This window comes from Condylostylus longicornis, unplaced genomic scaffold (genome assembly GCF_029603195.1).
Source record: "Condylostylus longicornis isolate FDR11 unplaced genomic scaffold, ASM2960319v2 ptg000013l, whole genome shotgun sequence".
In the NCBI taxonomy this organism is placed as follows: Eukaryota; Metazoa; Arthropoda; class Insecta; order Diptera; family Dolichopodidae; genus Condylostylus; species Condylostylus longicornis.
In genome coordinates this window covers 6467395-6481578 of record NW_026577982.1, presented here as the reverse complement: position 1 = coordinate 6481578, position 14184 = coordinate 6467395, and the positions used below count along the sequence as shown (strand labels likewise).

Genomic DNA, 14184 nt, shown 5'->3' with positions numbered 1-14184 from the left:
TTTAATGATATATTGTGTTGATGCATAATTCCTTGCATATACGTGCATATATAAAAAATAAACATAATAAAAAACAAAGGAAAGAAAAGGGATAAAATAAAAATCATCCTTTTTCTTTTTTTTTCACGGTCATAAGTCTTCCTATACTTGTTTTGCGCAAAAGTGTGCATTTATTCCAGTTTGTATTCGTACTGTATGCATACTTATATAATATGAATTTGCTTTTAATATTTATGACATAATAACTTCCGGTATATTAAACGTGATAAAATTTTAAAAATATATATGTGAACGTGGATTCATATATGCTATACGTACATATATATGTACAAAAGTTGTAAGCATATGCCTCTATTACGGAAAACGCATTCGATACCATTTTGAAATTAAGCTATAAGAAGGTATGAATTTAAAAATTAAAATGAAGCTTCTCGTTGACGATTCGGTAGTTCGGTAATTTTGCTATTCAATGACTATTGCTTTTAGTCTATTTCAAAATGATATCATAAAAATATTTAGCTCCGTGTTCTATCTCTTGAATTAAAGGTGAAACTACAAATATTCTTGGATATTACCAAAAGCTCTTTGAAATAATTAATCCTTGCCTTCTCTCTAATAATATTTTTTGACACATCAGTAGTAAAAAATTTCCTGTAATTATCCCATATTCATTTGTAAGGTTTAGTATGGAAGAAAAGCTACAAAATCACCATAAGTCTAATACAAAAAAACAAAACGGGTAAAAATAAACAAAAGGAACAATAGGGAGATACAATGAGACTACAATAAAAAAAAAGCCACTTAAAATTTCTCTTATAATGGTCTTTCATGGAGGCGCCTATAAAGACAATAACACCAACAACTTCACCTTCACATACAGATACAAACAATATGAAGCAATTAAAGTTTATTGTTTTCTTCTCTTACTTTCTCTAACTTATATGGCATTATATAAATAACGTTATAATATTTGGTTATATACAATTCATATTAAATTATGAAGAACACCTGAGGTTTCTTTAAGTGCGCTTTATATGTATATAATTACTATCTGTACGTATGTATATACAATCTAATGTGTAATCGTAATGAAATGAAAGAGAAGACGTGTTTTTTTATTGTTTCATATAAGTACATACAAAAAATTTTAAGGATTCAAGAATTTTCAGGAGCTTTTTCTTCCATTTTTTATTCTGAGTCACACTTACATATCATTATGTAAGTATTTCTTGGAATCTTTTCCACACAATTTTAACTACAATGTCAAGATCCTAAATTACAAGAAATATGTATAAGATAAAAAAGCAAAAAGGTATTCATAACTGTAGTATGAGAATTCAATAAATACGAAAAATTTTTTTCCTGAGTATTATTCATACAAAAAAAAAGGCATTTCTCTTGGGAGAGGATAATGAAAATGAAATTTATTGTCCCAAAATTGTAGAAAGGAAATAATATGACAAAGGTCAAGTAAAATGCTTGCGTAAGGGCAGTGTGTTTTACAATTAAATTTGCTCTTTTTCTCTTATTCTCTTATAAGTTTTATTGGGTAATGCTTCTAATAAAATATGTTTAGGTATAAAACATAAAATTTGTATGCACACGATGCATGTTAAAATTTGTAACTTTGTCGTACTTATACAAATTCAAAACTTTAACAAACCTTTAACACAAAACGTTATCCAAAATAAGAATTCAAAAATGTGGTCGATTAAACCACCTGTTTTGTAAAATAGCACATCTTAAGTCTTACGCAACTCGCAGTTAAAATCGTTGACTTCCAAAATGCAGTAATACGATATTAATACAAAATTGACCTTATAATTTTGAATTGCTAACTTGTGCATTATAATAGGGTATTACTGCATTCTGGAAGTTAGAGAATAATAGGGTTCAAATAGCCAAAACGTTTAATGGAAAAAATTTTCTTACTACATAATTTTGCATAAATTTAGGAGAAATGTTTTAGTGTAATCTCAAGGTTTTAGTGTAAATAAAAAAAATCGAAAATAATGTGTGCTTAAAGTAACAAATAATTTACTTATAGCAATAGTTTAAGCCTTGACTGCAACAATTTTATTCTTTCTTAAATATACTCTGCAAATTCCGGAAACAAACGCTTTTAATTAAGATTTTTAGAACGTAGTTTTATACGATCGAAAAATGAAAAAATTTATGTCTGGAATTATATTGGGATGTTGAAGGAGCTTGACAAGACCTTATATGTTGATCGAAAACTGAGCGAAGTCTCGTGAACTTAAAATGAATTTGATATATCATAAAATTTATATTTAGTATTAGACGCATAATTAATGTAACTTTTTTTCTATAGTTTTGTTATATTGCGATAAAAATATGTACAATTTTTTTAAATTAACTTTTTCATCAGCCCTTGTTAAATTTGGATGGTGGAGATGCTCCTGGAATAATAATTTGAATATCGGGCGGTGGCGGGGGTGCTTTAAAAATTGTGTACTTAGTTAAATTAAAAATGAAATGTTTTTGCTATAAAAAATCTTACATGTAGTTACAGGCTGGGGTGGAGGTAATGTTGGTGAACCGGTTGGGGTAGGCGTCTGTGTAGCAGTAGGAGTAGTTCCCGTTGGTGTTGTGCCTGTTGGTGGTGCTGGTACCGGTGGCGGAGGAGGTGGTGGAGGTGGTGGAGGCGGTGGAGGCGGTGGTGGTGGTGGTTCTATTTGATATGTGGGAGGCGATGTAATAGGTGGAGGTGGAGGTGGCGGTGGTGGTGGTGGCGGAGGTGGTGGTGGTGGTGGTGGTGGCGGAGGTGGTGGTGGTGGCGGTGGAGGCGGTGGTGCTAGTTTTGAAGTAGTTAAATGAAATATAAACTTATTTTAAATAAAAAAAATTGAGAATTACTTTGTCTGCCTTGAATCTTTTCGTTATTTTGTTTTACAGCTGGTCCGATTTCAATATTCCCACGAATTTTAAACTTTGAATTTAGTTTTTTTCTTATCAATAATTCATTCTTAGATGCATTCAAATTTCTTTCATGTTCCAAACCTAAATTTTCAGTTTCTCTTTTAAAATTTCTATGATTTCTATGATTCAAAATAATTTGTCCACGATTTGGTGTGTCTTGTTGACTTGTTTCATTAAAATCACCTTCATGTACACATATTTAAGTAAAAAGAATTTATGAATTTGTTCAGTAAACAACGTATTTCAAATAAATATTAAAAGTGACTTATTAAATTACCATTATTTCCATTTACAATCGCAGAGAGTAGGATTAATCCTTGTATTAATATATTGAACTTCATTGTAAATTCATTTTCATCTACACTACACAATAAAAGTCTTCGAAATTCTATCGAATTCTATCGAATGATAACTTTACCGAAGAAAATTTCTTTTTATATTTATTTTTAGAATATGAAACCTAAAAATGTAGTAAACATAGAAAAAAATTAACGACATTAACTCTTTCCGCGTGATTGGTTAACGATACTAGAAGATGAAAATTTGCCTAGAGGTAGCATTTCGGCTGCACAATAATAACTTTTCTTCCCACATTTTGTGCAATTCGGTGTAATTTGCACTCCAAAGAACCACACTTTACGCTAAGCTTAGTTTAAGAACAATATCTATTTGATAACCATACATTTTAAGAATTTTTTTTTTGTAAAGTTCATGAAAAATTATTGATTCATTTTCAAATTTTATCTTTCTAAAAATATTTTAACTATGTCTTCCAAATATGTGGTGGCTATTGGCTAATCACTATTAATACATGTTTTTTTCCAAAAAATATCTTTCTTGTGTTCAGATTTTAAGCAATTGTGTTATTCCATTTTTAATTGAAATTATTAACTGAAATCAAGAGTTGCTAATTCAACACTTGAAGATCTTTATAACATTTTATTAGGTTTCCCTTTTTTATAATTTTCAATTTTCTTGTAATAGCTATGAAAAGAACTTGAAAAATTGTTTAGAACTTTGAGTCAAGTTGTGATATTTGGACATTCTACTTGCTAGTTGAAGAACTTAATAACATCATAAATGTTTCAATTAGCAATGATTTTTATACAATGTGACTCTATATTTTTTGTAAATTTTGGGAAAATATGTATTCTAATAATTATACACTTAATTTTTGTTTTAAATCAATTTTATTATCAGCCTTTGTTAAATTTAGATGGAGGGGATGGTGCCGGAATGATAATTTGTATACCTCCGGGCGGTGATGGGGGAGCTTTAAAAATTGTATAGATGAATTAAAAATTAAATATTTTAACTATAAAAAATCTTACATGTAGTTACAGGTGGGGGTGGCGGTGGCGGTGGTGTGGGTGAAGCGGTTGTGGTAGCACCCGTCGGCGGTGATACAGTGGGAGTAGTTCCTGTTGGTGTTGTGCCTGTTGGTGGTGCTGGTACAGTTGGTGGAGGTGGGGGTGGTGGTGGTGGAGGCGGCGGTGGTGGTGGTGGTGGCGGTTCGATCGGAGTTGTTCCACCAGGAGGAGGCGGTGGAGGAGGTGGCGGTGGAGGTGGTGGTGGTGGTGGGGGAGGTGGTGGTGGAGGTGGTGGTGGCGGCGGCGGAGGAGGCGGTGGTGCTAGAATTTAAACAGTCAAATAAATACATAAATATTTTTTAAATGGAAAAAAATAGTTACTTTGTCTGCCTTGAATCTTTTCGTCATTTTTTTTCACAGCTCTTCCAGTTTCAATTTGTCCACGAATTTTAAGCTTTGAATTTAGTTTTCTTCTTATCACAAATTTATTGTCAGATACGTCAAAATTCCTTTTACGTTCCCATTTTAAATGGTCAGCTTCTCTTTTAAAATTTCTATGATTTCTATGATTTACAATAATTTCTCCTCGATTTTCTGTTTCTTGTTGATTTGCATCATTAAAATCACCTTTTTAATACACATAAGTATATAGAATTGTTCAGAAAACAAAAATATTTTATGTAGAGATTAAACGTCATTTATTTTATTTACCATTATTTCCATTGACAATAGCAAAAAATAGTATTAGAACTTTTAATAACGTATTTAACTTCATTTCAAATTATTTATCCATACTACTCGTTAATCGAAACGTTTCTCAACTCGAAATTTTTTTAAATGATAGTTTTGAATAAAGAAAATTTCCTTTTATATTTATATAGGATAAAGTTGTGCACAACTTTAAATAAAAAAAGAAATCGATCAAATTAACCCCATTATTAAATTTTGATAACTGAGCATAGAAATTTTTTTTAATTTTGCTAAAACGTAATTTGCAACTTGAACTTAAAATTTTGATTAATTGCGATTTTTGACCTTCTAGAAGAGCTTAAAATTTAAATAGAATAGCATGTAATTTGAGTATCCATTAGAATAAACTGAAGCTTTCAATAGGTTAAGTGAAAGGTTCTATAACTGTTTATTGTGTTATATTAATTTTGTTTTTTGTCTTAAAAACAAATTTTTGTAAAAAAAATTAAATAATAAATTAGAAGAATATTAAATTTAAATAGATGTTATTCTCCCGCTCTATAAACAAGATATGGACAAGCAGGGTGAAAATTAATTAAACAAAAAAATTATTATGATTTATCATTTCTACTGGAGCTCCCAACCCATGTGAAACCTTATTAATTGTGAATTAACGAGACTTTTCAATTGCATTAATACTCTGAGGATGGCAAAAAAAACTGAAATTTTTAGAAAAATAACTGATTATAAACTGGTATCAGAAAATTTGGAAAGTTACTTTTGAAAATAAGTGGTAAAACTCTTAATAGGAGTAATAGAAGTTTGAAATTTTATGATTTACCATTTGAAAACATTATAATTATGAATATTACTGAGATTATGACATTGCACTTACTTCCGTGTTTTCGAATTCTCTTATATTTTGCGAAATGAATATAATATTTGAAAGTTTATCAAAAATATACTAACCGAGAAAGTGACGGATGAAACAGTTAAATGCCTATAAGCTTTAAACTTCTGCTTAATTAATTCCGAAGCTTTAAAGAATATTTTTATTTAAATTTTTTTCGGGTTACATTATTAATTTAATCAAAATTTTTAAAATTTTTGGTAATAAATTAAAAAAAAAGCAAAAAAAAAATAGTTAATATGTTGTGATTTGAGAAAGGTTCTGGTATGATGCCTTTGTTTAGAATCATACCTGATTTCGATTTTACATTTAATTCATTCTTAAAATAAGTTCTTTATTTATGCATATTTCCGACTAGACTGAATTTGTTTTACATTTACATATTTTATAATTTGATTGAACTTATTGGAGTTGAATGACCCCAAATTCTTAGTTTCAAACTCCAATTTACTGTTTTCAAAATTTGCAAAAATGTTCGCTCTGTTATTCGATAATTGTTCTTCATATTATAAAAAACAATAAAAGAAACCAGTTTCTAGTAAAGTGAGCTTTTAAATAAATAAATTTTGAAAGTTTTCTTATTTTTCACTTGTTTGTTATAGTCTCAGAACCGCTAATATTAAAACTCACATAATTTTTATTGAAATTTACATAACAATAATTTGACCCAAAAATTTCAAATGTTTATAATATTATGAGCTCGTTCTAGATTAGTTTTTATTATTCAATTTATATTTTAGTTTAATTTCATATCTTGAAACGAGAATATCTAATTTTTATTTTACTCATTTAGCGGTGTTTGGCTTTAATTTCGCTTAGTACTTGTTCTCTAATTATTGTAGAATTATTTCTCAAAGCTCAAACGAATTTATCCAGTCGCACAGTAATACCGGCTCTTCAAATTCGTCGAAATTCATCGTACTATCAAGGATATTGTTCACCTTTTATTTTGTAATTTATGTGAAACAAGAATGTGTTCTATATGGGGTCCTAACTAATATTCAATTATACTCTGGTATGATATTAATATTGCCTGAGAGTCCTGTGAAAATTTTTTACATTTAAATTCTTATTTTTTCATCAAAATCAACGTTTTACATGTTTCAAATATTGCTTTGAATGAAATTTGAGGAAAAAACAAAAAGAATTTCGTATTCAATTTAGTTTTTTACCGACCGCGTTGCATACAATAAGAGAGGATATGTGCTGGCACCAAATTTCCGATGTCGAGTTTGTGGTGGAAACGCACTTTTCAATGGTAGGGAAGGGTAAACAAACTACTTTTACAGAGATGTCGGTCTATATGTCTGTCCGTCGGTCTTTCAGACATTGTATATACGCGTTTATTCAATTTTTGGGAAATTTCAGGCCTCTGGTATTGGATGATTTTACATTTCAGGCCTCTGGTACTTTTTTTCAGGCTGATTTTACATTTTGCATTCCTTACAATTTGAAAGAAGTTTTTAAAGTGTATTTTCTTAATATTATGCAACATTTTCGTTAAACTAGACAATACACATTGCGGTCGGTTATGTGTGGACCACATCAGCTTTTTTTTATTTGTGTTCTTGCTCCTTTTAAATTAAAAGTTCACTTCTAAAAATATTACGAAGTTTTCAAATAACAAAAAATTCACAATTGAATTTCAATTTGTTTCTACATAAACAGTTCTGGAAACAAGGAAAAACTGGGCGGGTGGTTGGCGGTTTTTCTAAGCGTGATTTTTTCCCATATTCTTATTTTTTGTTTTTTAGAAATGAAAAGCGAATAGAAATTTGAAAATGCTTTTGACTAAAAAAATATTGTAGAAAATTTTATACTTTCTCTATATTTATTGATGCTACTGGATATTTAGCTTTAATTTCACTATTTCAAGAATGTTATTAAAGACACAGAGATTTTGGTGTTATTAGTTAGAAATAAAAGTATAACAGTTATCGCTGTTTGAATGAAATTTTAATTTGCGAAGTTTAAATTTTAAAGTAACAAAATAGAAATTGAAAAAAAATATTGCAATGCGAACATAAGAGTATATAGAGTTTGCAGAAAGAGCTTTCAAATTTGCAGTAGTTTAGTATTTATATGAATTTTAATAAATTTAATTCTTGTATTGAAAGTATTTCAAATTTTATTAAATAATAATTTTTCTTTTTTATTACAGGTATGGCTATATTAGACGCTATTAAACACTGTTATTGTAATAGTAAGTACATATATAGGTAGTAAAGCCTTTTTGAATGAACCATAATTATACACAGTTCCGTACAAAGGGGTAACCATCACATGCAACAATCGAGAGACCACGAATTTAATTACCAATATCTACAGTAAAATAAAACCTTGGGCGGACGTAAATAGCTGTGTTGGATGGCGAGAATATTTCCAAACAGCACATCTAATATGACTTACGTCCCGGAGAATGAGACAACCGCCGATCTCTCTATTGAAAAGTTTATTTAAGTGTAAAGAAACTGCCCAGTGAAGTATAAACTGCACAAGCTACGGGAAAATCAAAATCCTCAGATGCAGATTTTGTAGGTGCGGTGACGAAACCGTCGTGCATATCCTTTGCGACTACCCGGTACTGGCTGTCCAGCGTCGCAATTGTTTTGGACAGGGTTTCCTAAGCGTTCGGTGAAAGGTATGCAACTCCCTTATGGTTATCTCCAGCTTCATACTTGGAACGGATATATTATATGCGCTAGCGTGGGGAGGCTACAATAAGTCGCGAATGGCTGCGGCAGCCTGGAGGGTCTTGCCACACTCGGTTCCCTTAAAAAATCTACAAATCTAGAACCCATACAAAAGATTTGTATAAATTGTAAAATATTCCTTTAATAATACATTCCAGCTTCCTAACTCAAATATTAACAGTTATATATCCACTTCAGTTTTTTCCACATTCGACCATCAATTTATCAAAATATACTCAGGTAGAATCTATACCTATGTGGGAGTGGTTTACTTTCCCCCTAATTCGGACGAATCCTCTTATAACGATTTCTTTATCAAATGTAACGAAATATTTTCACAAATGCATGAGGATGATGAGATAGTTGTTCTAGGTGATTTTAATCGGTCGGCTTTATCGTTTATCAACGATGAATATGATAACCATCTTCTTCCAGTCAACTTCATGAAAGACATCGATTTTAATCTCCTTAGTACGTTCTATGGGAACGACTTGCAGCAGGTGGTACGTTACCCAAATGAAAGAGGTAATTGGTTGGACTTAGTTTTCTCAAATGCCTATGACAGCATACGTTCCCGACTTGCTACAGACGAAGAGAACCTTTTCAAAAATTCTATTCATCATAATGCAATTGTTCTTGAATTTCCTAATAACAAACTTAAGTTCTCTAAATCTTACAATAAAGAGATTGTATATGATTTTCTTAACGCCGACTATAACGGCATCAATTATGCTCTTAGCTAAATTAATTAGAACGATATGTTCCATCAGCACAATTTTGTTCAGAATAATTGACGCCCATGTTCCAAGAATCCTTAAAAAGGATAGACTGGCGGAACCATGGTTAGATCGTAATTTAAGACAATTACGTAATCGAAGAAATAAATTATACAATAAAATTAAGCATTCTAGGGACAATAACTCACTTATTAATGAATATAATGAGTTGGCGAATGAATTCAAAATTAAATCCAATGAGGCATATTTATATCCAAAATATAGGCAGCTCGATTTTGGGGAACCCCAAAAGATTTTTTGACTTTGTTAACTCCAGACGTAAATTGTCAGCATATCCGAGCTCCATGAGCAAGAACGGGTTAATATCATCTTCTAACTCTGAGATTTGCAGTTTTTTTGCAGATAATTTTATTGGGATGGTTAAAATCTTACTTCACTGAAAGGACCCAATTTGTCAAGTTCCAGGATGTTAAGTCGAAACCTATCCATGTCTACTCTGGAGTTCCCCAAGGAAGTCATTTAGGCCCTATTCTTTTCAATATCTTCATTTCTGACCTCTCTCAGTGTTTGACGAGTGTTCCGCATCTGATTTATGCTGATGATCTGAAAATGTATCATATTGTAAAGGATATTTCTGACACTAATTATCTCCAATTAAAAATAGAACATCTAAATTCTTGGTGCGAGACTAATAAATTAGATCTTAAAAAATGTTATGTTATTAGTTTTTCACGTAAGTGTTGAAACCTCCTTCAAGAATATTCACTTCAAAACTCCACTTTAGAACGCGTTGACCATATTACTGATCTAGGTATTATTATGGACCGTAAACTCAATTTCAATTTTCATTATGATTCTATTGTTTCTAAAGCAAGCAAAATGCTAGGTTTCATTAAGAGGAGAGCCAGAGAAATCAACAATACTGAAGTAACTAAATCGCTCTATTGTTCCCTTGTTCGTTCTGTTCTTGAATATGGCAGTATTATTTGGATTCCGGCATTTTCTGTACACAGAAATAAAATTGAGTCGGTTCAAAAACAATTTTTATTATTTTTTATATTGGCTTTAAGAAGCCAATATAACCCCAATGGCTTCCACAATATTCCTTCATATAAAATTAGACTTCAATCCCTGAATATATTGAGTCTGGAGTCACGCCGGTCTTTGTTGTCTTCTTGTTTTACCTATGATGTCCTAACAGGAAAAATAGACGTGGACTTCATTAGAGACAAAATTATTATCAACAACGACGTCAGACCTACCAGACATACTAAATTCTTAAAAGAATATACGCATAGGACTGAATATGCTAAAAATGAACCATTAAATAGATGTTGTACTGTATTCAATCGTTTTAGTCATCTTTTTTCATTAGCAGTTACAAAATACACCTTCAAAAAAAAAATTCATAATTCACTACTGACCTAGTACAATATCAAATGATAATTATATGACCTAATTGTACAATTATTAAATCGTATAATTATTAAATACCTACTCAGCATAAATGATAACATAAAAGTTAGTGTAATTCTATTTAGTTTATAAGTATGTATAATGTATATTTTTGTTAATTTTTGTATAAACTATGTAAATTTTTGTAATTATTTAGCATCTTGTTTGGTGCAAATAAAAATAAAATATATAGAAAAAGTCTTAAAGTAATTCCGTGCTTTCCGAAAATTATTGCGGTATATGTATTTTAAATGTTAAAAGAAATTAAGAAAACCAAAATTTTTAATAAATTTTTTGATTCATTTTGCAGTCGATGTAAGAGTTTTCAACTTATCTTTAACGGGGTCTTAGAGAAATATTTCTTCCTATATAAGTGAATAATTACACCAATTGTTTATAATTAATTTCTTAAGTTTTTGATTTCATTCTAATTCAAAAATCATTATTTTTCTTTTACTAATTAAATAACTTTTAAATGATTTCCCCATTAAAATAAAAAACATTAATTAATAAACACTAGTTCGTGTGTTACATAATTAACGCTTGCTACAATTCAAATAAAACCGAAAAGCTTCCCCCAAAATAAGAACGAAAAAGGAAAATAAGTATAAAGTTGCCCTAAGAGCAAAAAAATGTACAGAATTTAAATTCCTATAAGTAAGATTTTTTTTCTTAAAAATTTGTTTTCTTTCAAAAAAATTTAAAAGAAAAACTTCTTAAATGAAAAAAAAAATTCTTGCCAGTCATTTTCTGAATTCATCACTTTAAATTTTCAGAAAAACTGAATTGCGAGAAAAAAATCTAAAACAGTTTACAATATTTAATCAATGTCAAAATCTGATATCATCGTTTTCTCTGCGATTGAACTCCACGTTTAAATTTAAATTGAATTTTCAGAAGATACAAAGACTTCTCTTTTCATTATTATTGTATCACATTGTTGCAACTGTTTTAATTTTTAAAATCTTGTGGATAAAGACAAAAAGGTCTTTGAGATAAAATTAACATAATCATTCCAGCAGAATAAAATTTAAATGGTGAACCTTGAAAAATTGTTAAATTACTTCATGACTTCGGTTCTATACAAAATTTTATACATGAAACAAGAGCAGCAGAAATTCAACAAATATTAAGTTTTTTTTTTGTTTCAATTCAATTTAAAATGCATAAAATTTTAATGTGCTTTTTAAGTTCTATAATAATGTAATGTTACGATAATAGTTTATTACGCATGTAGTCGTACACCCATAAGTGTATACGATCACATAATTAATAAATAGTGATCTAAAAACTGAAATACTCGTGGGGATAACAAAATGTATTGTCGAGCTTTATCATAGCTCTTAGTGCTGCAAAAAGTTATGGCCAATTTTTTATATTCTTACATTATTTTACCGTTTTCGTTACCGGAACCGGCTCTAAAAACCTATCCGCAATCGCTTTCTTCATCGATGCCTAAGAAAGTCGAAAAGTCTAGATCATTTGTCTTTAATACTACAGTTTTCTCTGCCGCTCTCAATACCATTGCTTCTGAATATGTCGGCTACATCCACCCTTGCCCTATTTCTATTGAAACTGCCACCAGACCGATACTAGACTATTTTGTCTTCCTTCTTCTTACTGTTTCCTTGAACAATAACGTCTTCCGCTCTACCGAAGTTACCGCATCGGCTTCTATCTCTGCTATTGCAACGCTTTTCGCCTAAGACAAGTCTTCTACTATAACCTGGTATCATCAATTCGTACGTTGTTTAAAAATTTACTAAGCGTAACTGTAACGTTGATATGTATGTTGTTTATAATCCAATTTCTTAAACTTCATCAAAAATGTTATGAATGTTTTTTGGGCTACTTAAAAACAAGAACAATATGGGTAAAAATGATTGTTTTGACGGTTTGAACTTTATAATTTTAAATTCACTTGGTAGAGTAATAAAGTGTACAAAACTAAAACAAATATTATGGATTTGATAGAGATGAAAAAATTTTTATTTGTTTTTAATGCAACGACATTGTGGCAACTACACTAAAGCACATTGGCTCGACCATGACTTGAGCAATTATCAACCCACGCCGTGACGACCGTTCATTTTTTTTTTCGTTTTCTTCTGATTCTCTCACATCTTTTATGCTCTTTTCATATTTTTGTGTATTACAATACGAATTATTGTTAAAATTTTTTAGGCATGCATTAATGAAATCATCAGTTCTTGTCATAGTGTAGTTTCTCTGTTCTATTTGTTATTTTGATATTTTTGATATGGCGATTCTTGAGATTTCATGCATATGAAAAAAAAACTTAAAGGGGGAACCTGCCAAATAACAATGAACGAAAATGCTGAAAGAAACAAAAGTTCTTTTTGGTTTCTTTATATTATTTTATTTCTGCATCAGCTTTATAAAGAATTTCTATGTTTTGTGGCATGGTATGGACAAGATCTATGCTATGAATGAAATAACTTAATAAATGCAGTAATAATAATGAAAATAAAAATAATAATGATGACATGAAAAAATTAAAATTCCTTTAACTTAAAAAAAATTTTGCTAGCTAAATTTAAGAACTGTATAAGAGTACCATTACCATAATATTGCGTATTTATTGAAATGAAACTGAAAAAATAACAAGAACTTTGAAAAATTAGGAAAGCTCATAATTGTTTAAGTATATTTGTGAATTTATGTATGCATGTACATATTTACTTGTATGTGATAATACCAAGTATTTTTATGCAAAGAAGTTATTGTAATTTCAATTTATATAACAAAATAACAAGTAGACATGCGATATTTTATGTCAAATTAATAAATAATGATCGTGTAGAAAAGACGAAAGAATGGTGATTTGGAACATGCTAATTAAGAATTTTATATATGAATTTAAATTAAAAATGAAAAATTTTAAAGTAATAAAAGAGAATAAATTAAATAATAAAGTTTGTATACGTCTGTTTGTGCATATTGAAAAAAATTTATGCTGACATTATTTTAACTAATGGACATTACATACGCCTGCCTATATTCATTCATATGAACACACAATATATGTATGGCAACAACGAAATATATGTAAAATGTAAGGAAAAAAAATATTTTTTACTAGACTGGTTTAATTAATCATATTGCATAAGATTTTAATAATCTTGTGTCCAATTTATGAATCATAAGAAAGCACATAACATTTGATACATGGAATATCGGAACTAAAAATGCTGAATTCATTTTGCCTAAGTTTTCGTAATTGAATTTCCATAGTAATCACCGAAGAAAAACAAAAAATTATAAGTTTTTATTAGGTTTTGTAAATTCTAGCTTGAATATATTTTCAGTTACAGGCTTGCATGTCCTTTAATGAATTACCGGTCAATCGAATTAGTATTGACTTTGCAGCAGGGTGGTCATATTTTTGAATTATATTCAAGATGAGAGAAGATTAGTCATGGTTAAAA

General features: G+C 29.7%; 1 protein-coding gene across 1 annotated transcript; it reads right to left on the bottom strand.

Annotated features, from left to right (window-relative positions):
* Positions 1 to 2385: 2385 nt before the first annotated feature.
* LOC129605681 (uncharacterized) lies at positions 2386 to 5025 on the bottom strand. The gene is made up of 7 exons (XM_055515584.1): positions 4962 to 5025; positions 4632 to 4877; positions 4272 to 4571; positions 4193 to 4213; positions 2878 to 3021; positions 2522 to 2815; positions 2386 to 2459 (listed from the first exon to the last, which is right to left on the bottom strand). Exons 1-7 carry the CDS (start codon positions 5023 to 5025, stop codon positions 2386 to 2388), a joined length of 1143 nt encoding a protein of 380 aa, XP_055371559.1.
* Positions 5026 to 14184: the final 9159 nt, after the last annotated feature.